The following is a 24,038-nucleotide window of genomic DNA, read 5'->3' as shown; positions in this document are numbered from 1 at the left end:
TTCCTCCAAATGCCGCATTTGGCTAAGAGCTATAGATGTGAGCTGGAAGGATCCTCTGATCTCTAACACGAATCCAGAGAGCTTAGGAAAGAGACTGTAAACGGAAACCAAGTATTAGGATTTTTTTTTCCCAAGGATTTCAGTTTTACTTTGCATGTAGTGTTTTGTTCTACAGTGTGGGAAAGAATGGGGCAGTCGGAGAAGCAGTAAATCTGCTCTCAATGGGAATAGCTGAATAGGAGAAGTTCCTTTTTCCTGCTGTTGTCTGTGTATGAATAATGCAGAATGCTGCTATTTCAGCTATTGCTTTTCCTTTACAGGTTTGATGCTGCAGGATTTGATTTCAGCTCAGCTTATTTCAGACTACGTTATCGTTGAGATTCCAGATTCGATCAGTGACTTGCAAGGCACCAACAGGGTAGGAGCACTAGTTCCAAAATTAAATATTCAAAAGCTTATCCCTAAGGTCTCTGCTACCTCAGTTGTTCACATCGGGTGAGGAATGTTCTCCACATGGTAAATAACTCGGCATGTTAAGCTACCCCTCTGAGTTTTGTTTTGTGGGTGGTTTTTCCCATTGCTAAAGCTGAGCTTTATTATAGTTTGTGCACAGAAGACTTCAGTCCTACTGACCCAACCTTTGGCCAGAGTGGGACTTGGCTAGAGTTATGTGTCAGAAGATATTGTTGTTTAAAATATTAGAAAATAGCACAAATATTTTCAGCTAAAGCTCCAGCCCCAACCTTAACTCTGCCCATCTGCCAATATTCCTGCCTGTCCTCTACGTATGGTCTGGAGACCATATGTATGGAGTCTGTCTTCAGTCTGTCCTCATCCCAGGGGGATGAGGTGGACGAGGCTTTCTTCTGGCAACTAGCAGAAGTTGCTAGATCGCAGGCCCTGGTTCTCATGGGAGACTTTAATCACCCTGATATCTGCTGGGAGAGCAATACAGCGGTGCACAGGCAATCCAGGAAATTTTTGGATAGTGTAGGGGACAATTTCCTGGTGCAAGTGCTGGAGGAACCAACTAGGGGCAAAGCTTTTCTTGACCTGCTACTCACAAACAGGGAAGAACTAGTAGGGGAAGCAAAAGTGGATGGGAACCTGGGAGGCAGTGACCATGAGATGGTCGAGTTCAGGATCCTGACACAAGGAAGAAAGGAGAGCAGCAGAATACGGACCCTGGACTTCAGAAAAGCAGACTTTGACTCCCTCAGGGAACAGATGGGCAGGATCCCCTGGGAGAATAACATGAAGGGCAAAGGGGTCCAGGAGAGCTGGCTGTATTTTAAAGAATCCTTATTGAGGTTGCAGGAACAAACCATCCCGATGTGTAGAAAGAATAGTAAATATGGCAGGCGACCAGCTTGGCTAAACAGTGAAATCCTTGCTGATCTTAAACGCAAAAAAGAAGCTTACAAGAAGTGGAAGATTGGACAAATGACCAGGGAGGAGTATAAAAATATTGCTCAGGCATGCAGGAGTGAAATCAGGAAGGCCAAATCACACTTGGAGTTGCAGTTAGCAAGAGATGTTAAGAGTAACAAGAAGGGTTTCTTCAGGTATGTTAGCAACAAGAAGAAAATCAAGGAAAGTGTGGGCCCCTTACTGAATGAGGGAGGCAACCTAGTGACAGAGGATGTGGAAAAAGCTAATGTACTCAATGATTTTTTTGCCTCTGTCTTCACGCACAAGGTCAGCTCCCAGATTGCTGCACTGGGCAGTACAGCATGGGGAGAAGGTGACCAACCCTCTGTGGAGAAAGAAGTGGTTCGGGACTATTTAGAAAAACTGGACGTGCACAAGTCCATGGGGCCGGATGCGCTGCATCCGAGGGTGCTAAAGGAGTTGGCGTGTGAGATTGCAGAGCCATTAGCCATTATTTTTGAAAACTCATGGCGATCGGGGGAGGTCCCAGATGACTGGAAAAAGGCTAATGTAGTGCCCATCTTTAAAAAAGGGAAGGAGGAGGATCCGGGGAACTACAGGCCAGTCAGCCTCACCTCAGTCCCTGGAAAAATCATGGAGCACGTCCTCAAGGAATCAATTATGAAACATTTAGAGGAGAGGAAAGTGATCAGGAACAGTCAGCATGGATTCACGAAGGGGAAGTCGTGTCTGACTAACCTAATTGCCTTCTATGATGAGATAACTGGCTCTGTGGATGAGGGGAAAGCAGTGGATGTGTTATTCCTTGATTTTAGCAAAGCTTTTGATACGGTCTCCCACAGTATTCTTGCCGCCAAGTTAAAGAAGTATGGGCTGGATGAATGGACTGTAAGGTGGATAGAAAGCTGGCTAGATCGTCGGGCTCAACGGGTAGTGATCAATGGCTCCATGTCTAGTTGGCAGCCGGTTTCAAGCGGAGTGCCCCAAGGGTCGGTCCTGGGGCCGGTTTTGTTTAATATCTTTATTAATGATCTGGAGGATGGTGTGGACTGCACTCTCAGCAAGTTTGCAGATGACACTAAACTAGGAGGCGTGGTAGATACACTAGAGGGTAGGGATCGGATACAGAGGGACCTAGACAAATTAGAGGATTGGGCCGAAAAAAACCTGATGAGGTTCAACAAGGACAAGTGCAGAGTCCTGCACTTAGGACGGAAGAATCGCATGCACTGCTACAGACTAGGGACCGAATGGCTAGGTAGCAGTTCTGCAGAAAAGGACCTAGGGGTCACAGTGGACGAGAAGCTGGATATGAGTCAACAGTGTGCTCTTGTTGCCAAGAAGGCTAACGGCATTTTGGGCTATATAAGTAGGGGCATTGCCAGCAGATCGAGGAACGTGATCGTTCCCCTTTATTCGACATTGGTGAGGCCTCATCTGGAATACTGTGTCCAGTTTTGGTCCCCACACTACAAGAAGGATGTGGAAAAATTGGAAAGAGTCCAGCGGAGGGCAACAAAATGATTAGGGGTCTGGAGCACATGACTTATGAGGAGAGGCTGAGGGAACTGGGATTGTTTAGTCTCCAGAAGAGAAGAATGTGGGGGGATTTGATAGCAGCCTTCAACTACCTGAAGGGGGGTTCCAAAGAGGATGGAGCTCGGCTGTTCTCAGTGGTGGCAGATGACAGAACAAGGAGCAGTGGTCTCAAGTTGCAGTGGGGGAGGTCCAGGTTGGATATCAGGAAAAACTATTTCACTAGGAGGGTGGTGAAACACTGGAATGCGTTACCTAGGGAGGTGGTGGAGTCTCCTTCCTTGGAGGTTTTTAAGGCCCGGCTTGACAAAGCCCTGGCTGGGATGATTTAGCTGGGAATTGGTCCTGCTTTGAGCAGGGGGTTGGACTAGATGACCTCTTGAGGTCCCTTCCAACTCTGATATTCTATGATTCAGTGGCAGGATAATATAATCCACAGCTGTCTCCACCTTATATTGGCAAAAGGGGATGTCTCTGCTATTTAACCAAACAATGTTATGGTGGATTAAGGGCAAACCTTTGTATCATAGAATTGTAGGAGTGGAAGGGACTTTGAGAGATCATCCTGTCCAGACCCTTGCCCTCATGGCAGGACTAACTATTATCTAGACCATCCCTGACAGGTGTTTATCTAACCTGCTCTTTAAAATCTCCAATGATGGAGATTCCACAATCTCCCTGGGCAATTTATTCCAGTGCTTAACTACCCGGACAGGAAGTTTTTCCTAATGTCCAACCTAAACCTCCCTTGCTGCAGTTTAAGCCCATTGCTCCTTGTCCTAGCCTCAGAGGTTCACAAGAATGATTTTTCTCCCTCCTCCTCGTAACCCACCTTTTATGTACTTGGAAACTGTCAGTGTTCCTTGGGATTTGCATCCTGAGCTGGCAAGGATCCTGTGCAGTTCATGCTGAGCTGATAGTTCTGCAGACTCTGGTCACCTCCCAATACCCTCTACATTGAATGGGAGAGGGGCTTTTGTCCTTCTCCCCACACAGGATCTTGTCTGGCCACTTCCATAACTGAGCCTAAAGGAGTCAGAATGTACCCAGTACATTTCCTGTTCTTCCGGTCTGCGTTTTGCATAGATGAATAGACTCTGAGTCTAGAAGGACCATTCGGACCATCTAGTCTAAACCTTCTCTGTAACACAAGCCAGAGGAAGCCACCCAGTGGTTCCTGCATGAAGCCCAGGAGCTTACGTTGAGCTAGAGTGTGTCTTTAGGAAAGACACAACTCCAAGTGACAGAGAATCTGCCCCAAACTTTGAGGATCTGCCCCAATGGCTAAATTAACTTTTCATAACATCTGCACCTTTATTTCCAGTGTGACCATGTCTGAGTTCAACTTTCAGCCATTGGATCTCATAATGCTTTTGTCTTCTAGAGCCCTTTGCTATCAGATAGCTTCTTTCTGTGTGGGGAATTTCAGACTATTCCAGTCACCAGGGCCGAGGTTCAGGGAGTCGAGCTATTCAGTCTGGAAAGCAGAATGCAAAACCCCATTCTGGAAATCATCACTTGGGAACAGTCACCAATGGATTCTGTGCCAATATCTGTTTTCAGCTCTGACCATGGTGTGCTTGTGTGGGGTGGGAATTAAGGTTGTTTCATGGAGGTAGAGTAAATTAATGGTGCTGCAAAATTTAGCAGTTGCTGCTGTGAGATTTGTTCGCATTGTACCGCGGAGTATGAAACCAACGGGGCTGCAGGGTTGAGTCCTTAGGGTCACTAGTTAATATTGAGCAGAGCTTCTGAAACGGCCTGGCTGACTGGTTTGTCCTGTCAATGTTTGTGCCCTAGCTCTCCGAGGCAGTGCGATGGCTGCTTTCCCAGTGCCCCAGCTCCCCACAGCTCGGCTGCCAGACCCTCCAGCAGTTCATCGAGGATGGGATTAGCCGTGAGTTCAGCGGGCGCTTCTACCATGACCAGAAGGAGAGACGTTTGGCCGGCCTGCCCTCCCAAGAGCCCAGCGCTATCATTGAGCTGTACAACAGCGTGCTGCAGTTCCTGTCGGGGGTGGTTTCCTCCAAACAGCTCTGTGACCAGTCCTGGCCTGTCACCGAGTTCGTGGAGCCTGGCGGCAATACGCAGCTTCCTCACCTCCAGTGGAACACACTGGCTCACCTGGGCTGGCTGAGGAAGGCTGTGCTGTCCTTCCAGATCCCGCACGTGGACCTTCCTCCTCAAGGGGGTATGTACTTCGCACTGGCAGAAAGCTGCATCTCAAGGCGCTTTAGTATCAGGATACAAAGTCTGTCCCTTTGCCAACAAATGTCTCTCCCCTTACATTTAAAATGTGCTTCAGCCTCTTTGTATCCAAATCTAGCCATAAATCTCATGGTTTGTTCTGTACCCTGAGTGCTTGTGTCTCCTGCATTATGCACATTAGCCTGATCATGATCTGGCTCAGTCCTGGAGGGAGGGGATTGCAGCAGGTTCAGACTGCGGTGTATCAGCAGAGCTGAGTTTGGGAACGCCTTCCTGCAGTGCGGTGGAGTGGCCATTGCTGCTCCTCCCTGACTGTAATACCCAGTCCAAACAATCACGCAGTGGAGATTATGCTAACCGGCTGCGTATGCTGTCTTTGTTCAGCTCCCTGGCGTCCTGTCTGCTCTATGATTTTCCAGTACGTGTCCCAGATCGCCAGCTCTCCCCAGACCCAGCCGATACTCCAGTCTCAAGTGGAGAACCTGCTGAGCAGAACCTATTGCAAATGGCGGGGCAGGCTGTTTGCCAGCTCAGAAGATGATGGACCTGCAGTTGACGAAATCCCCTGGGATGAGATCTTTGCGCTGTGCATTGATCATAAACTGAGAGACTGGAAACGCCCCCGGCTGCCTGTCATACCAGGTATTCAGTGTTCTGAGGTGGGCTGGTCTGTGCTTTGTTACATACTGCTCTCTTGTTCTGTTACATTTAACACCGCGTTGCTTGTGGGCTCATCCCCATGGTATCCAGAGGCAGTCTATAGCATTAGCATGGCATGTTGTCTGTGAGCTCAGTGGTTTGAGGATTGGCCTGCTAAACCCAGGGTTGTGAGTTCAATCCTTGAGGGGGTCATATAGGGATCTGGGGCAAAAATCTGTCTGGGGATTGGTCCTGCTCTGAGCAGGGGGTTGGACTAGATGACCTCCTGAGGTCCCTTCCAACCGTGAGATTCTATTCCCGCTGCTCTCTGCGGTGGGATGATTGTGGGTGTGTCTGCATTTGCTGCACATCCATTGGCCAGCCATGGGACTTGCTCTTCCTGAGCCCATAGCAAGCTAGAACTCTGCCCAGCATTGCTCCTCATGCTTGCATGGAGGAATATGTCCAGAACCTCTCCAGTCCAGTGCAAATCCAATTAAGCTATAAGCCAATTTTGGCCTCATACACTTAGCTCCATTCAAATTAGCAGAGGTTCCATGCACCTTTCTGAGGGCAGAATTTGGCCGCAGCGTTGACATTGCCAGGCATTGTTTTGCCCAGTGACATTGTTCAGCTCTTGCTCAGACCTGTAGCCAGTGACCTTTCATCTACCATGCCTCCCTGAAATCTGACTCCTGGGTTCAGGCACTGAGGATGTGCTCTGAGAATTGATGATGGAGATATAATAATATTAGCACACCCTTAGAATTAGTAGTATCACCGTTTTGACGTATTCCAGCAAACAGAAATAAGGACAAAATGTGGATGGTGGTTCAGTGTGGTTAGCGAAATGCAGAAAGAATGAACTCATTGGTGTGCTGTGGGGCCTAGGTGTGAATATCCTCCCTGAAAGGTGTGCAGGCTGTTGCAAATAGAGCAGGCTTGAGAGGCTGATGTGTCTGCGAGTACACGGCCGACACATCTCAGCCTAAGGTTCAGAGCAGGTGGGTAAACTCTGGCGACTTGCTAGTTTTAGATAAACCAGTAAAACCTGCTGCTATGAATAAGCATTACTGGTGAGAGGAGTTGAGGCACAAATTTCCTTGGGCCGACCTCCTTCCAGAGAAATTGCAGATGGATTCAAAGTAAAAGGTGTTTTCTGCATGAGAAACACCAGTCTACATTTCAGTGTAAAAATACCTGTTGCTGAATTGAGCATTGATGCCTTGCACACGGTGGGGTTGGGTGCACTGGGATGTTAAAAGTGAAGATAAAGCAGTATTTTACAATAACCCCAACAATCCCATCTGGAATTGCCTGGATATTGAATCAGGCCCAAAAGGCACACTACTGCAAGTTCTGTCTATTCCACAGATCTAACTCCTCGCAATCTTCAAAACTTAAGGCACAGTTTCCATGAGCTATATTTTAATGTTGTATTTCTCTTGAAGCTGAAAGCCTGTATTGATCCTGACTTGATCTTTAATGTTTGTTTGTCTATAGAAGCAGTGAGTGAAGATGGCCAGATATATGTCTATTTCTTTAAGGAACATTTAAAAACCTTCACTCTTCCTTTTTCATGGGAGCGGGCCAGACTGCAAACACAGAAAGAGATCCAGCAGGGACACACAAGGCAAGATGATTTTTTAAATTTGTCATGATAAATAGCAGGACTGTATCTTCATAAATTGCACTGACATAGCTATCTGCGTAGGCACCGTGCAGACTGGGAAATTGCACAGGATCTCCATGATTGCATAGGTGGCTTTTTGTTTTCCCAATGCTCTTCATATGTCTGTAATGAAAAACGGATACTTTCTTTGGAAAGACATACTGCGTTACAGCCCTATCCAGAAATCACAGTGCAGACTTGTTAGGTTTTTCCAAAGCTTCTCTCATGTTGAAATAGATTAAAGCATTTTAACTCCTACTAAACATGAAATGATTTACTTCTGGCTGCACAAAATATAGAGGAAGATCATGTTAATTAGGGGGTCTGGTGACATTATACACCATGGAGTAATAGCCTTGATAGAGTGCTAATTGTATGTCACTATTCTATCCAATGTCAATCCGTTACAGGCTCTGCTATGTGTAAAGGAACCGTCCGTGCTGTCTTCGCCATCAAAATGAATTACAGGTTGTGTCTTGCAGCACCAGAAGAGTGAATGCCTTCAATGAAATGTTGGCAGGCAGGGTCCCATTGTGCTGTTTGTCAGCCTGGGTCAAAAGCTGCTTTTTAGTCACATCCCTTATTTTAAATGCATTTCCCAGCAGTTGCGTCCCAGAGGAGGCTCTGTCCCTTGCTTGCAGGGTGGAGTGGGAAAGGCCCTTTGATAAGAAAAGAGCCAGAGGAGCTGACTGTAGGAGCAAGTGTGTCAGGGGCACAGAGTTGGTGTCTGGGGTGGGTGGTATCCCTCTAGAGGAGCGAGCCCCTAGCAATCTGCTCACCGTCTCCAGAAGGGATAGGATGAAGCCAGGGGCTAGCGTTTCTCGTCAGAGCGCTGGCTGCACTCGGGTGTGGTCTACACTACAAAGTTAGATGGATGCATGGCAGTTGTGCGTGTGCCTGTGCTGAAATTTGTCTCTCACCAGTGTAAGCACCCCATTACGCTGACATAGTAACACCACCTCCCCGAGCGGCGTAGAGTCACGGTCAATGTACTTTAGTCAGCACAGTGCGAGTGTAGACACTGTTACTTAGATCAACCTTCACTGTCCTCCAGCAGCTGTCCCACAATGCCCCCCACTGACTGCTCCGTTCACCATTGTGAACACCACTGCCCAGGGGTCACGGAGACAGAACCTCCCCTTCCTCGCCACCATTTAAAGCCATGCAGATTTTTGAAGTTCCTTTTCCTGATTGCCTGGTTTAATGAGCACACTCTCCATTGTTGAGTTCAACTACCTAGCAGGTCATGCTGGCTACGTGCTCCAGACTCGCTGCTGCCTGGAGTAGTCAGGAGATATTGGCTGTCCTGCGCCTGTCAGGAGAAGAGGCTGTGCAGGCACAGCTCTGAACCGGGTGAAGAAACATTGACATCTACAAGCAGGTTGCTCAGGGGGTGCAGGAGAAGGGGTATGACAGGGACCAGCAGGAGTGCCGTGAGAAAACCAAGAAGCTGCAGCAGGCCTACCAGAAGGTCGATCCAATGTGGAGCTGCAGACCTGCCACTTTTACAAAGAGCTGCACGTCATACTTGGCAGAGACCCAACCACCGTCACCTCAGAGCATCCTAAATATCTCCAAGGAGCCCAAGTCATAGGCCCCTGCTGTGAACAGAGAGGAGGAGGGGGTGGTTGGTAAGGAAGAGGAGGCGTGTGCGGGACAGGCGACCACAGGATCCAGCTATGCATTGAGCCAGGACCTGTTTTTGACTCCACTGCAGTCCAGCCAGTTGAGCCTGGGTGAGCCTGATGCAGGTGAAGTGGTTCCATGAACGCCACCAACAGCCTTGAATTGGTTCGCCACAGCCATGTGTCCTCCAAAGAATTGTCATGGGGCTTGTGGCTCTGCAAATACTCCAGGATCATGCGTCCTGTGCTCGCAATGCTCATGACAGTAGTGCAGAGCTGCGCGGGCTCCATGCGTCTGTCAGAGATGACAGACAGAGAGAGGCCACCCGGGTTTGTGGCATTTTGGAAAAAAAAGTGCAAAAATTATGGGAAACGGACAATATTATGGAACAGAGACCGTTGCAAACTGGGAAGCAGACCCCTGCGTGGCTCATTTAGGCCCCACCATGCATTGCCAAAACTTCCTAAAAGACAGTGCGCTGAACGGTGGTGAGTTGCACACTCAGGTACCCACCCATGGTGCCCTGCACTCTGCATCGACACAAGCACTCCTGACGAGTACGTGCACCACCAGCAGATGGCGCCAAGTTCGCATACGCACAAGCACTGTACTAACCGTGGTGGCTGAATGCCAATGTAACTTGAGTCAGCATAAGTTTGTAGTGTAGACGTGGCCTCAGAGTCCAAGTAGCATGCGCTGCCTCAGGTATCTTTCCTTAGATGAAACCCACTCCTGAGTTGGGGCCTACAGACTCCTTGTCCCACTCAAATCCCAAGTTCGCTTTATTTTCAGGGCCTAAGCGGCATGTGGGTTATGCAGAGGCCTCGTGCTGAACCCTCCATACAGGGGGATTTCATCCCCAGCGAATGTGATTATTTCCTTAGTTCCTGCTATTTCTGAATTCCAGCCAGCCAGGAGCATACGGGCTTTGGCTTTCCTCCCTCCCGCTAAAATACTTTCCTCTTCCAGGTCAAGGAGACGCTCTCCTCAGCCATTTGCAAAACATTATCCCATGTTGCTGCCTCGAAGTGAGCGTGTCGGGCTGGGGGATCAGGAGACGAGGATTCCCAGTGCCGCAGATCTAACGCCCGTGGCCTCGGCCCCGGAGCGCCTCCCAGAGCGCCTGGCTGCTAAGCTGGAGCTGGAGAAGAGAGAGCACAGGAGGTAAGTGACAGGAACTGCACAGACCTTTCCTGGCAGACTCATTGCTGGCTCTGCAGGGTGCTGGGGTTCATGAACACAGTGTTGGCGTCTCTGTTGTATGAAGCTGAGCTTTAGTGGTGTCATGGAGGAACCCAGATTATTGCTGACAGTCTCTCCTTTGCGTAAAATTGCTGTGTCCTTCTTCCCCCTCCCCTCCGCTCCTCAGCTATCAGAAACAGGGCTGGTTCTAGGGGCAGACAAGCAGACCCTGGGCGCCAAGTTCTTGGGGGTGCTCAGCTGTTTTTTCCCGTCAGTTGCTTGGGAGGTGGGTGCCAAAAACGTTTTCTGCCCTGGCCAGCAAAACAGCTAGTGCTGTTCCTGATCAGAAACATAATCATGTGGGCACTGTGGGGTTTGAGGTCCAGCTAATGGCTGTCACCAACAGTAAGACCATCGGTACTATAGCAAGGCTGAGTGCAACAAAAGAGGAGGAATTTCCATGAGCCCATAGGGTACCAGGAGTGAAATCATACAACTTAACCCAGGATTCTTTGAGAGGTGTGAGCCTACCAACCCAATCTCAGCACGAGCCCTCATGCTATTGCATGCAGTTCTGCCAGTCATCAAGCCAGGCCTTCAGCTCTTCTTCCAGCCCTTCTCTGTAGCTATGGGAACAGTTTGACAGCTGAGGCTGGATCCCAAAGCAAGGCCCTCCACAATGACGTGACCTCACCTTAGTGGGTGAAGCACTAGCGGTGCTGTGCCAGACACCGGCAGGGGTGGTTTGACCAGTGAGAGCGCTACATGCTGCATATCAGTCAGTTGGAAGGGATTTCTAGGGTAAAGGCAGAGTGCTCTGTACATTGCCCCTGTCACTTCACCTTGCCATGTGCAGTTCCTTGCCTGTGAGATCAGGAGAAGATTAATGTATCTCCCTGTTGTCTCCCACTGACCTTTTCTGTCTGGGATCCTGGAACAGGTTAGATAGTACATTGGGCTGTTCCCCACGTTTAACTGGAGGGATCCATTTCTCTAGAAGGTCCCAGGATTTGACATCTTTCATTGCTTCGAGGAAGCCAATAACTTGAGCTCTGATCTGATGGCTAAGTAATACCCCAAGAATTTGGATTCCTCCAGTGGCATTGCTAATCCTGATTCTGAGCCCTGCTTTTTTGTTCTTCTGGAGTGACTCTACCCAGCTGAGCTGATGGTTGTTGTGTTATTTGCTAAGGTTGCCAAGTGAGGTGTTACTCTATATAGTGTAGGATCTATTGGTATTAAAGCTTGTTGTATGAGCATCTGTTCTAGGATCAGGTGTTTTCCCTTCCCATCTTATCTACCTATGCTGTCAGTGTCTCTGGAGTGTGCTGTCTACCCCTGCTGGGCCGTTGGAGTACTGATTGGATTGGTGCCTTTTCTCAGGATGAGTGGGAAGAAGGGGGGTGGTTTTCAGATTAGCCATTTTACAGGGGATTTTTTCCTTGCAGCTTTGTCTGCAGTGCACTTTGCTTGAATTGAGCCACGCTGTGTGTTCAGAACAGGACGGATGGAATGATTGATTACAAGCAGAGCCCACCCTCCTCGTGCGGTTAACTCTGCTCTCACCCCTGCCTCCTGGATCATTTTAAGGGGAAGTTCCCACGTTTTTCTACATCAGTGTTTCCATCATGGTCTGTAAACTAAGGGGTCAGGGGCTTCTCTCTGAACTTCATCAAACAGGAATGCATTGAATGGGGTCTCTGTAACTTAGACTGCAAACCTTCAAATGGAGGCATGCAGAGAATCCCAAATCAAACGCCTTATGGATTGGTAGGAACAAACTCACTTATAACACTCAGGCCTGATTGAGTCTCATTAGTTAATTTTGGGAAATGGTCACTTAGTTTGGAATCCAACAAGCTACTGTTTTAACTGATTTTCTTTCTGCAAATTGCCATTTTCAGGAGCCATCTGTTAGATTTAAACTTCCTTTGAAAAAACTGCCCAGGCTCATGGCAACTGAGCATCTCATCAATGCCGTCATGATTTAAAAAGAGAAACGGTGCAGTTACCCCTTTCCTGAGCCATGCTGGGCTCCCTGAACTTCTGATTTGTGCAGTGTCCCTGGGGCACTTGGGCTGTCGGTCAGACCTGATTTCCTTTTGTGCTTACATGAGCCCAGAGAATGTGCATGCTTTGGGCAGAAAAGCACAAGGTGTATAAAGCTGAGCTGCAGTTTGACTTGTGCCTATGACCTTGTTTCTTTCTAGGTTTGAGGAGCAGCTACACCAGTGGTTAGCAGAAGACTCCAAGCAGCTCCCATGCTCCTTGTCTCTTCCCCTCTACCTCCCTCAGAGCCTGGTCTGTACACCTCAGGTTATCCATCCATTGAGTGAAACGCTCACGTCTCCACGTCCACAGGTAAAAAAAGAGAACTTGCCATGGGAATAACAGATGTTTTTCATGGTAGAATTTCCAAGTCTGTGAATTTCTGCCTGCCTGGGAGATGGGCTCCAGCTGTCCTGGACAAGTGGGCCTCTGTGAGCATATTTCCCAGAAACACAGGGTTAGCCTTGTGTTTATATGCGATATTAAACATGAGTCCTTCTGATCAGTCCATCGCATTGTCGCTGTCCCCTTTGCTATTGTGCATAGTAACAGTGAGCTGAGATGTGGCACAAGAGAATCAGCCAGCCAACACTCCGCTCCACCGAGTTAAAGGTGGGAGCTGGGTTGTGAGAGTGCTAGCTAGGCCTCACCCTCCTGGGAAGGGAAGTGCTCGGCCAGCACCCTAGGAGAGGCTGGTTCCGAGGTCAGGCTGTCTCCAGAGGTAGCAGAGGGCTAACTTTCCCTTGTTCCTGTTGGACAAGTGATTCTTTGACAGTAGTGCATCTTTCCCTCTGGACAGGCTGGAAGTCATGTGGAGCATGGGCATCTGGTGGAGGAGCCCGGCACCTCTCTGTCAGACAGACTGAAACGATTACAACGGCTGATCAGAGCTAACAAGGAAGAGGAGATTGCCTGTGAGCTTCATCTATCTACCCTGCTGGACATGGTGGATGTTTAACTGGGGTCCAAGCCAGCATGTAGAGCAAGAGACCTCACGGCGAAAGGTTGTCCAGGATGTGGGGGTCAGACAATCAATGTCCCGAAGCAGGTGTCTATGTCAGAAACTATGCCTCTCCGCCAGGGAGGAATCGTGGCAACATACACTGGACAGGGATGGAGCTTGTGCACCAGTCCCTCCCCTAGCGGAGGGGGTAACTATCCACAGTCCCTCGCCTGCCCAGCCCTGCATTTCTTGCAAGCCTATGTCTGGGTTTTGCCTGGTGTCGTCCAGCGCTATAATTCCTTCACACCACGCTGCCCTATCCCACAGGTGGGGAAACTGGTTGCATCACGACAAGCAGTGCTTCAGGCTTGGTCTGTACATTAATGTTCTCTATATAAACTCCCCCTCGCTTGCGTCCCTAGGACAGCCCCAGCAGAGAGGGGTAATCTGATTGCCGTTCAGACGCTCAGTGCCTGCTCAGCTTCACCGCTGTAAGGGAAACAACGCAGCCTGCCCCCTTCTTTGACTGCCAGACCCCCTGCACTGCCAGCATCTTGGGTGGGCTCCCTCTTGATAGCATAGTAAGGCTGCTAAGAAAACTGTAGGCCACCAGGCTGGCAGAGTTAACACTTTAGCCTGGGATTGGATTTTGGTCTTTGCTGAAATGAGAACAAGAAAATACTGCCAGTGGGTGTACAGGAAGAAGAGCCATTCTGCTGGAATCATACAGCTCAATTTGGTTTCACTACAAGAATGTTGTAAGGTTAGGTTAGTCCTAAAGTCAGTGAGGATCCTTAGGTAGAAGGGAACAATGTGACTCTAATCTAAACACCATCAGAATATAGCTAGAAATCACAGGCTGAGCAGTTTTGTTGTGTGTGGAAGTTGTTCTGTTCTAGCATGCTTGTTTTTTAGTCACTGGTCTGTTGCCTTTTGAGCCTCCCAGCTGCCCATGAATATTTCTTCCATTTAAGAAACATTTGGAGCATTGTTCTTGTTCTCAAGAATCCATAAGATTCCTGGACTATTGTCTCTGAATAATGCTCCATGCAAGGGGATTCTGGACTTTGTGGCCTACGTTTCGTTATGGTGACAGTTTATGGCAGATATGGACTGGAAGAGCTGCTCCCCTCTCTTGTGGAGTAGTGTACTGCTGAGAACCGAGTGCCTGCGATTTTGTTTTTAAATAGCACAGGGGCATTGAGGAATTCTTTAGCAGCTGCTGTTTCTCAGCTTCTCATGAGGTTCTTGTTGGAAAGTTGCATCGTTTTTATTTTAAAATAAAAGTATTATCTGCAGTGAACTCATGGGACAGTGTGTTCTATGACAGTATTCTAATGGAAGGGTTTGTTCATGTAAGAAAACCAGATTGTTTCAAGCTTGGATTGATCAGGTATCCGGAAACATGGGTATCGACAGGTTTATCAACGAGCATTCACCCCCTGCTCCCAAGTCCCCACATTTTTCCCAGTCTCTCTCTTTAAAGTAAAGCTTTTTATTTGTCCTTAAAATGCCAATAGTAAATGTGGTTTTATCTTTTAAGCTAAAGATCTGCTGATAAAAATTGGAATATGAGGGTTTAAAAAATGTAAGAGAGGTTGTGCTCGAAGGCTGTTCTTGCTAGTAAACTCTTCCTGCAGACCATGGAGCTAGTTTTGAATTATGAACCAGTCCGCATGCGTTGTGCTCTCAGCAATGGCTCACTGGTAATGCTGTGGTTGATCTGCTCTGCATTTACCGTTAGTGTTGTAAGACTGTAAAATGGAATCACTGTTTTTGAGATCATGCTTTCAACTAGGTACCAATGTAACTGTTCTATGTATATAATAAATTTTGAATGGCTTAAATTATATTGTCAAAATTTATCACTACAGAAAAATGCTTCATACTCTACATCGAATGCATGTTCTTTGCATTGAAGACTTGCAGTGTCTACACTAGAAATGCTACAGTGACACAATTGCAGTGCTGGAGCTGTGCCACTGAGTGTAAATGCTTCCTACAGCAACGGAAAGGTTCTTCCTTCACGGTTACGAATCCATCTCTCTGAGGCTGTAGCTAGAGCGATGGAAAAACGACCTAGCAGTGTCTACACCAAGGCTTAGGTTGGCTTTACTACGTTTCATGGTCCTGAGTGATGTTGCGAAGCCGACGTAACTTTGCAGTGTAGACGAGACCTTTGAAAAGATCCCCCAGAGTATTAAGTGTGTTGACTATGCCTAATTGCTGAGAGATGATAAAGCAAATAAGTCTCTTAGCGTATATGCTGCAGATGTTTGTGTTACTGTGTTGGGAAGTAAAAGGGAAAGCTGGACCAGCTCTATCAATTTTCAGGACTTGATAATTGTTATTTAAATAAAAAATAACCTAGGACTTGTCCGAAAGCTCCCACCCCCCACCCCAGCCCTGTGTCGGCTGGACTCCTCTGGCACTAGAGACCTCCTGGCTTAGCCTGAATTGTTTTCCAAATATTGTCAGTTACGTTTCTGTCTCAACTGGTGACGTTTTCAGGGTTCCTAATGCTCACCTGAGTTCAGGGAGTGTGAATGGTCAGCTCACTCTTCCAGTGTGACTCCTGATGTGAAAAGCACCTCTGTAACTGATACATCCGTACTCACAGTTCTGTCACTGTGCGGAATTAGTCGTGTCTGTTTTAATTTAGTGACTAGCCATTATTACAGCTATTGGCTTCTGTTAGTGCTGCGGAGTAACACCGTTCAGAAAGAGTGAGCTGGAGTCCTTTCTTCCATATGCTGCTGACGCACAGTTGCTCACTAAGCTAAAATCAGTTGTGTCTGTGTAAAGCATTAACATCACTGGTAATTTGGAGACAGCGGGGTGCATCTCAGGGCCTGATTTGTCCTCCGTTACTTTGGTTACTGATGACAAGAAAGGAGAAGAAGTGAGCCCAGCTTGACTCCCAGAACCCAAACTGTGGCTAGCTGGCAGTTTTGAAACCATGTCACTTTGTATGGAATGCTCGGAGAGACTAACATGGCTCCCCACGCACTCTGCCAGATCTGCTGCTCTTGTGAGACTGAGCCCATGGATAAAGCCTTCCTAGGTGTTGCCATCATCATTGTGAACGTATCTACTTGGAACAAGTTTGCATCTGCACTGGTTGTACTTGTTCATCATATACTGGTACAATGCCAGCACCCCGGCTATGGAAACTGGCCAAGCAATGCTTATGTGCCAGAGTGACAGACCTCTTAAATCCTGCTGATAGTTGGAAATCACTGCATTGAATCTTTCCTAATTGCACGTGCAGTCTGGGTGCACAGTCATTAAAGAAGGCTGATGCAGCTCTGGAAGGAGGACAGGCGTAAGAACACCCAGCCCAGAAACTACTCCCCATTCTCTCCAGCTCTGGTAGGAGCACACGGAGCCCCTGAGAAGCACTGTACTCAGCTGGAGAGGATAAACTGAAGTGACCTGAGTAAAGAGGGGGAAGGTTTGAGCACTCAGCCTAAAATCAAGATGTTGAGAATAAAAATCAAGGAACTGAAGGACATGAAGAGAAGAAATTCTTGATTTGCTTATACACCAATGCTAGGAGCCTGGGTAACAAACAAGAGGAATTAGAATTGCCCATTTATGAGCATACATTTGATCTAGTTGGTGTTACTGAAACTTGGTGGGATGATTCCCATGAATGGAATGTTAAAATCAATGGCTATCACCTATTTAGGAAGGATTGATTGGGCAAAAGGGGAGGGGGAGTGGAACATTGTCAAAAATGACATTACCTTTTTCCATGTCACTGATAACTCAGAAGAAAATTATCTAGAATGCCGATGCATCAATGTCCTAACCGATAAAGCACAAGATTGGGTACCAGCTGGCATCTACTACAGACCATCAGATCACATCAGAGAGCAGGATAACCAGGAGTCTGTTCTGGGCCCAGTGCTGTTCAGTATATTCATACATGATCTGGAAAAGGGTAAGCAATGAGGTGGCAAAATGTACACACGATACAAAATTACTCAAGATAGTTAAGTGCAAAGCAGACTGTGAAGAGCTACAAAGGGATCTCACAAAACTGGTGACTGGGCAACAACATGGCAGAGGGCATTCAGTGTTGATAAATGCAAAGTAAGGCACATCGGAAAACATTATCCCAACAAAATGATGGGGGTCTAATTAGTTGTTACCATTCAAGAAAGAAATCTTGGAGTCATTGTGGATAGTTCTCTGAAAACATCCGTTCTATGTGCAGCAGTAGTCAAAAAAGCTACCAATGTTAGGAAATATTAGGAAAGGGATAGATAATAAGACAGAAAATATCATATTGCCTCTATATAAATCTACAGTACTCCCACATCTTGAATATTGTGCACAGATCTCGTCACGCCATCTCAAAAAAAGATATATTGGAATTGGAGACGGGCAACGAAAATGACGCTATGGAACAGCTTCTATATGAGAAGAGATTAAAAAGATTGGGACTTTTCAGCTTGGAAAAGAGATGACTAAGGGGGGTATGATAGAGATCTATAAACTCATAATTGGTGTGGAAAACGTGAATAAGGAAATGTTATTTACTCCTTCATATAACACAAGAACTAAGAGTCACCTAATAAAATTTATAGGCAGCAAATTTAAAACAAACAAAAGGAAGTATTTCTTCACACAACTCTCAGTCCGCCTATGGAAAACTTTGCCGTGGGATGTTGTGAAGATCAAAACTATAACATGGTTCAAAAAAGAGCTAGGAGGACAGGTTCATCCATGACTATTAAGCAGAGTGGGCAGGGATCGCAATACCATGCTCTGAGTGTCCCTAGTCTCTGTTTGCCAGAAGCTGGGAGTGGGCAACAGGGGATGGAGCCCTTGATGATTCCCTGTTCTGGTCATTCTCTCTGAAGCACCTGGCATGGACCACTGTGGGAAGACTGGATACTGGGCTAGATGGGCCATTGGTCTGACCCAGCATGGCAGCTCTTATGTTCACACGTAATTGCTGTGATCAATCCATCCCCCAAGACTCATCTATACCTGAGAAGGGAGAGGGTAGTTTTGGGTGCACTTAATCATCTCAGAGCCATTCTATTACTTGATAATTTGCCCTCTTGATAGCTGGTATAATTGCATCCCTTGCTGGTGGCAATTTTTCTCTCTGTTTGCCTGCCTGGAAACATCCACCAAAGTAATTCTGGAAGTGTTGTAGTGTTGGCCTTCAAATGGTAAACTTGGCATAGGAATATCTCCAGTGCATTTATAACCTCATCAGTGACGGTCTCAACTGTTCCACCACCTGCACAGTGAGGGAGGAGAGTCTTCTGCAGCTGAATCAAATGCCTGCCAGTAAGATAATTTGGTCTTTTCTAGCCAACCTTCCAGTAGTGTCACATCCTGAAAGGGTGCAGTGTCTTTTTTTAATGGTCCAAGTGATAGGAACACATCTCTGAGGGACACAGCAATTCTGTTTCCCAGCAGCAGGCACAAAAACTGAAGACTTGGGTAGCGTGTCTCAGAGAGCACTACAACATCTGTGTCTTGTGCAAAACTCTAGAGTTTAGTATCACCTCAGCAGGGATAGCTCAGTGGTTTGAGCATTGGCCTGCTAAACCCAGGCTTGTGAGTTCAATCCTTGAGGGGGCCACTTAAGGATCTGGGGCAAAATCAGTACTTGGTCCTGCTAGTGAAGGCAGGGGACTGGACTCAATGACTTTTCAGGGTCCATTCCAGTTCTATGAGATAAGTATATCTCCATATATTATTAGTGGCACTGATGGCATGCAAGATAATTTCAGTGTCAGTCTCCTCGTGGGAACTATGAAGAAACTCCACTGAACAGTGCAAGGCAGCAGATACATTGTCTTGCAATGAAGAAATTCTTTGAATAATTCTTCACATGCTGGAGCATTTTCCCTGCAATGTATGTGGTTAAGTTGTCCTTCGTGCGAGTATGAGACATTAGTTTCTTCATTGTGACACTGGAGATGTTCATGGAGTCAATGACTTCGTATTGGACAGCTGCAATACCATGGAGTCTCTTCTTTCTGGTAACATTTTTAATTTATTCCTCTGCATTCATGTCAAACACAAGGTGGACTTCATCATAGGTTCAGTATTTTCTTCATGGCCACGTCATAAAGTGTTCAGCCAAATCTCAGAATGTGTTCACAGTTTCTGATTTGTCAAGAGCTTGAGCTCAGCCATACCATCTATGATTGCTATGATGAAAGGCCTCTACTGGCATAAGATAGTGGTCACGTCAGTAGGTGCTGACTTAGGAAGATGATGCAAGCTGTGCATTAGTTTGTTTTTTGCCTGGCACATATTCATTGTTCTGTTACATTCGAACATCAATCGTGATACCACAGAACACTTGTACTTTCCCTAAGTCTCTCATAAATCAACATCATGCTGAGATCTGGACACAGCCACGAGACAAGCAAACAATGACACGTCTGTGATTAGCTGTGTAAGAGTCCCTTCCACCTTCATTTTGACTTTCCTCTTTGCATTTGAGCACAACTTTAGTCTGTTCTTCTTAAGTGGAGCTCCTAGACGGACAGAGCCTTGGCTAGTACCTTTACCATCTGCTGTATCATCACAGAAGTAAGTCTAAGTTATTGGAAGCACAAACTATAAACCTACCTTGACAAGGTGTCAGGACTGAGATCCCCACTTTGAACTTTAGGGTACAAATGTAGGGGCCTGCATAAAAACTTCTAAGCTTAATTACCAGCTTAGCTCTGGTTCGGCTGCCACCATTTTCAATGGATTCCCTCCCTGGGAAACCTTGAAAAACCTTCACCAAATCCCTGGTGAAAACAAATCCAACCCCTTGGATTTAAAACAAGGGGAAATTAACCATTCCCCTCCTTCCTCCCACCAACTCCTGGTGAATCAAGATCCAAAACCCCTTTGGATCTAAAACAAGGAAAAAATCAATCAGGTTCTTAAAAAGAAGGTTTTTAATTAAAGAAAAAAGGTAAAAATCATCTCTGTAAAATCAGTATGGAAATCAACCTTACAGGGTAATCAAACTTAAAGAGCTCAGAGGACTCCCCTCTAGTCTCAGGTTCAAAGTACAGCAAACAAAGAGAAACACTCTAGTAAAAGGTACATTTACAAGTTGAGAAAAACAAAGGAAAACTAACACGCCTTGCCTGGCTATTTACTTACAAGTTTGAAATAGGAGAGGCTTGTTTAGAAAGATGTGGAGAACCTGGATTGATGTCTGGTCCCTCTCAGTCCCCGAGAACGAACACACTCCCCAAACAAAGAACACAAACAAAAGCCTTCCCCCCCCAAGATTTGAAAGTATCTTGTCCCCTTATTGGTCCTTTAGGTCAGATGCCAGCCAGGTTACCTGAGCTTCTTAACCCTTTACAGGGAAAAGGATTTTGGAGTCTCTGGCCAGGAGGGATTTATAGTACTGTACACAGGACAGCTATTACCCTTCCCTTTATAGTTATGACACACCCCCCAAATCACAGATAGTGTTGGATGTTCGGTTCCACACTGGCTGTGATTTCTTCCTGGAGTTCTAGGAGAAAACAGAGTTAATAAGACACATGTACCTTTAGACATACTACTGATTATATAAAAACTAACAATATGTTTTATTCCAAAAACAATTGTTAACCAGTTAACTCTGGGAAACTTTCCCGGGAGAGTGCATCAGCCACTTTGTTAGAAGCTCCCGAAATGTGTTGTATTTCAAAATCAAAATCTTGGAGAGCTAAACTCCACCGAAGAAGTTTTTTGTTATTTCCCTTGGCGGTATGAAGCCACTGTAGCGCAGCATGGTCTGTTTGTAGTTGGAAACGCCGTCCCCAAACATATGGGCGTAGCTTTTCCAGCGCATACACAATGGCATAGCATTCCTTTTCGCTGATTGACCAATGGCTTTCCCTCTCAGACAGTTTCTTACTGAGAAATACGACAGGATGGAATTCTTGATCCGGTCCTTCCTGCATTAAAACTGCTCCCACGCCTCGCTCGGACGCATCTGTGGTTACTTGGAACGGTTTGTCAAAGTCTGGGGCCCTTAGCACAGGGTCAGACATGAGTGTTGCCTTAAGCTGGTTAAAGGCCTTTTGACACTCATTAGTCCACTGAACTGCATTTGGCTGTTTCTTTCTGGTTAGGTCTGTCAGCGGGGCGGCGATTTGGCTGTAGTGGGGTACAAATCGCCTATAATATCCAGCCAAGCCTAAGAAGGATTGGACCTGTTTCTTAGACTTTGGAACCGGCCACTTTTGGATAGCATCCACTTTGGCCTGTATGGGATTTATAGTTCCTTGACCCACCTGGTGCCCCAGGTAAGTCACTCTGTTTTGGCCTATTTGACACTTTTTAGCCTTAACAGTTAGTCCTGCCTGCTGGATGCGCTCGAAAACTTTTTCCAGGTGCTCCATGTGCTCTGCCCATGAATCAGAAAAAATGGCCACATCATCGAGGTAGGCAACTGCAGATTCTCCCAATCCCGCTAGGAGACCATCTACAAGTCTTTGGAAGGTGGCGGGTGCATTTCGCAACCCGAAAGGGAGTACATTGAATTCATACACCCCTGCCTGGGTGACGAAGGCTGACCTTTCCTTAGCGGGTTCATCTAGTGGTACTTGCCAGTACCCCTTGGTTAAGTCTAAAGTAGAGATGAATTGGGCATGTCCCAATTTCTCCAATAGCTCATCTGTGCGTGGCATTGGATAGTTGTCAGGACGAGTTACAGCATTTAGCTTACGGTAGTCCACGCAAAAGCGTATTTCCCCATCTGGTTTGGGAACTAGAACCACTGGAGATGCCCATGCACTCTTAGAGGGGCGGATTATACCCATCTGTAGCATGTCCTGGATCTCCCTTTGTATAGCAGTTTTGGCATGAGGTGACTCCCGGTAGGGTGGGGTTCTAATAGGGTGAGCATTACCTGTGTCAATGGAGTGGTATGCCCGTTCGGTCCATCCTGGAGTGGCTGAGAAAATTGATGCAAAGCTTGTGCACAGCTCCTTGATCTGCTGTCGCTGCAGACGTCCAAGGGTCATGGAGAGGTTCACCTCTTCCACGCCACCATCCTTTTTTCCTTCGTAGTAGACACCTTCAGGCCACTCCGCGTCATCTGTTTCCTGGGCTGTAAACTGGCCAACGTTTAATTCTCTGGAATAAAAGGGCTTAAGAGAATTAACATGGTATACTTTAGGCTTTATGTTGGAGGCGGGGGAGGCTATGAGATAGTTAACAGCTCCTAGGCGCTCCTGGACCGTGAATGGTCCTTCCCACGACGCTTCAATTTTATGGGCCTGGATTGCCTTTAAGACCATGACTTGGTCTCCTACTTTGAAGGACCGTTCTCTGGAATGTTTATCATACCAGGCCTTTTGCTCTTCCTGAGCATCCTTTAGGTTTTCTTTAGCAAGGGCCAAAGAATGTCGGAGGGTGTTTTGTAGGTTGCTTACAAAGTCTAGAATGTTTGTTCCTGGAGAAGGCGTAAACCCCTTCCATTGTTGCTTCACCAACTGTAATGGCCCCTTAACCTCACGGCCATACACAAGTTCAAATGGTGAAAACCCTAAACTGGGATGTGGTACAGCCCTGTAGGCAAAAAGCAACTGCTGCAACACTAGGTCCCAATCATTGGAGTGTTCATTTACAAATTTACGTATCATGGCCCCCAAAGTTCCATTAAACCTCTCCACCAGGCCATTGGTTTCATGGTGGTAAGGGGTGGCAACCAAGTGATTCACCCCATGAGCTTCCCACAAGTTTTCCATGGTTCCTGCCAGGAAGTTAGTTCCCGAATCTGTAAGGATGTCGGAGGGCCAACCTACCCTGGCAAAAATGTCTGTTAATGCCTGGCACACACCTTTAGCCCTGGTGTTGCTTAAGGGTACTGCTTCCGGCCATCGGGTAGCAAAATCCATGAAAGTCAGTACGTACTGCTTTCCTCTGGGTGTCTTCTTTGGGAAAGGACCCAGAATATCCACAGCTACGCGCTGAAATGGGACCTCAATTATGGGTAGTGGCTGGAGAGGGGCTTTAACCTGGTCTTGGGGTTTTCCCACTCGTTGGCACACCTCACAAGACCGGACATAATTAGCAACGTCCTTGCCCATTCCCTCCCAGTGGAAGGACTTCCCCAACCGGTCTTTGGTTCTGTTCACCCCAGAATGGCCACTGGGATGATTATGGGCTAAGCTCAAGAGCTTTACCCGATACTTAGTGGGAACTACCAACTGCCTTTGAGGATGCCAGTCTTTCTGGTGCCCACCAGAAAGAGTCTCCTTGTATAAAAGTCCTTGTTCTACAACAAACCGGGATCGGTTAGAAGAGCTGAGAGGCGGTGGGGTGCTCCGCGCCGCCGCCCAAGCTTTTTGAAGGCTGTTATCTGCTTCCTGCTCGGCCTGGAACTGTTCCCTTGATGCTGGAGACATCAGTTCCTCCTTGGACTGTGGACTGGGGCTTGGTCCCTCTGGAAGCGATGCAGGTGCTGGGGCTGTTTCCATTGACTGTGAACCGCTGTCCGCTGGTGCACTATGTGGTATCTCAGGCTCTGGCTGAGCCTCTTGGGTAGGGTTATCTGCTGCTTCTGCCAGTTCAGGCTCGCTGGTGCCCTCTGGCGTTGGAGTTGTAGACGGGTTTGCAAGGGCTGGACTCAGGGCTGGCAATGGTTCTGGTGCTGGTTGCGTTGCCAGTTCCGGTTCTGGGACTGGCTTTGGCTGGGTCTCTGGGATTGGATCCACTACGGCTGTTGCAGTCGTTGGCAGAGGATCCAGTTCCACCACCTTTGTCTGGGTCTCCGGTAACACAGACGGGGCCCTGGTGGACGGCTCAGGA

General features: G+C 47.2%; 1 protein-coding gene across 3 annotated transcripts in view; it reads left to right on the top strand.

Annotated features, from left to right (window-relative positions):
• Positions 1-14,676, top strand: part of MCM3AP (minichromosome maintenance complex component 3 associated protein) — a 71,706-nt gene extending 57,030 nt beyond the window's left edge. For 2 of the 3 annotated variants that reach the window (XM_054043476.1, XM_054043475.1), the window contains exons 23-29: positions 321-418; positions 4,729-5,119; positions 5,521-5,778; positions 7,279-7,408; positions 10,043-10,237; positions 12,466-12,616; positions 13,104-14,676. In XM_054043476.1, coding sequence (XP_053899451.1) covers positions 321-418; positions 4,729-5,119; positions 5,521-5,778; positions 7,279-7,408; positions 10,043-10,237; positions 12,466-12,616; positions 13,104-13,262 — 1,382 coding nt within the window. In that variant the 3' untranslated portion in view covers positions 13,263-14,676. Of the gene's footprint in view, positions 1-320; positions 419-4,728; positions 5,120-5,520; positions 5,779-7,278; positions 7,409-10,042; positions 10,238-11,703; positions 12,195-12,465; positions 12,617-13,103 lie in introns of those variants that run through there. The other variant, XM_054043477.1, reaches the window with a different exon arrangement.
• The last annotated feature ends 9,362 nt before the right edge of the window (positions 14,677-24,038 follow it).

Source organism: Malaclemys terrapin, chromosome 11 (assembly GCF_027887155.1).
Source record: "Malaclemys terrapin pileata isolate rMalTer1 chromosome 11, rMalTer1.hap1, whole genome shotgun sequence".
Taxonomy (NCBI): Eukaryota; Metazoa; Chordata; order Testudines; family Emydidae; genus Malaclemys; species Malaclemys terrapin.
Note: the sequence above shows the minus strand (reverse complement) of the source record. Positions and strands in the feature narration are given on the sequence as shown.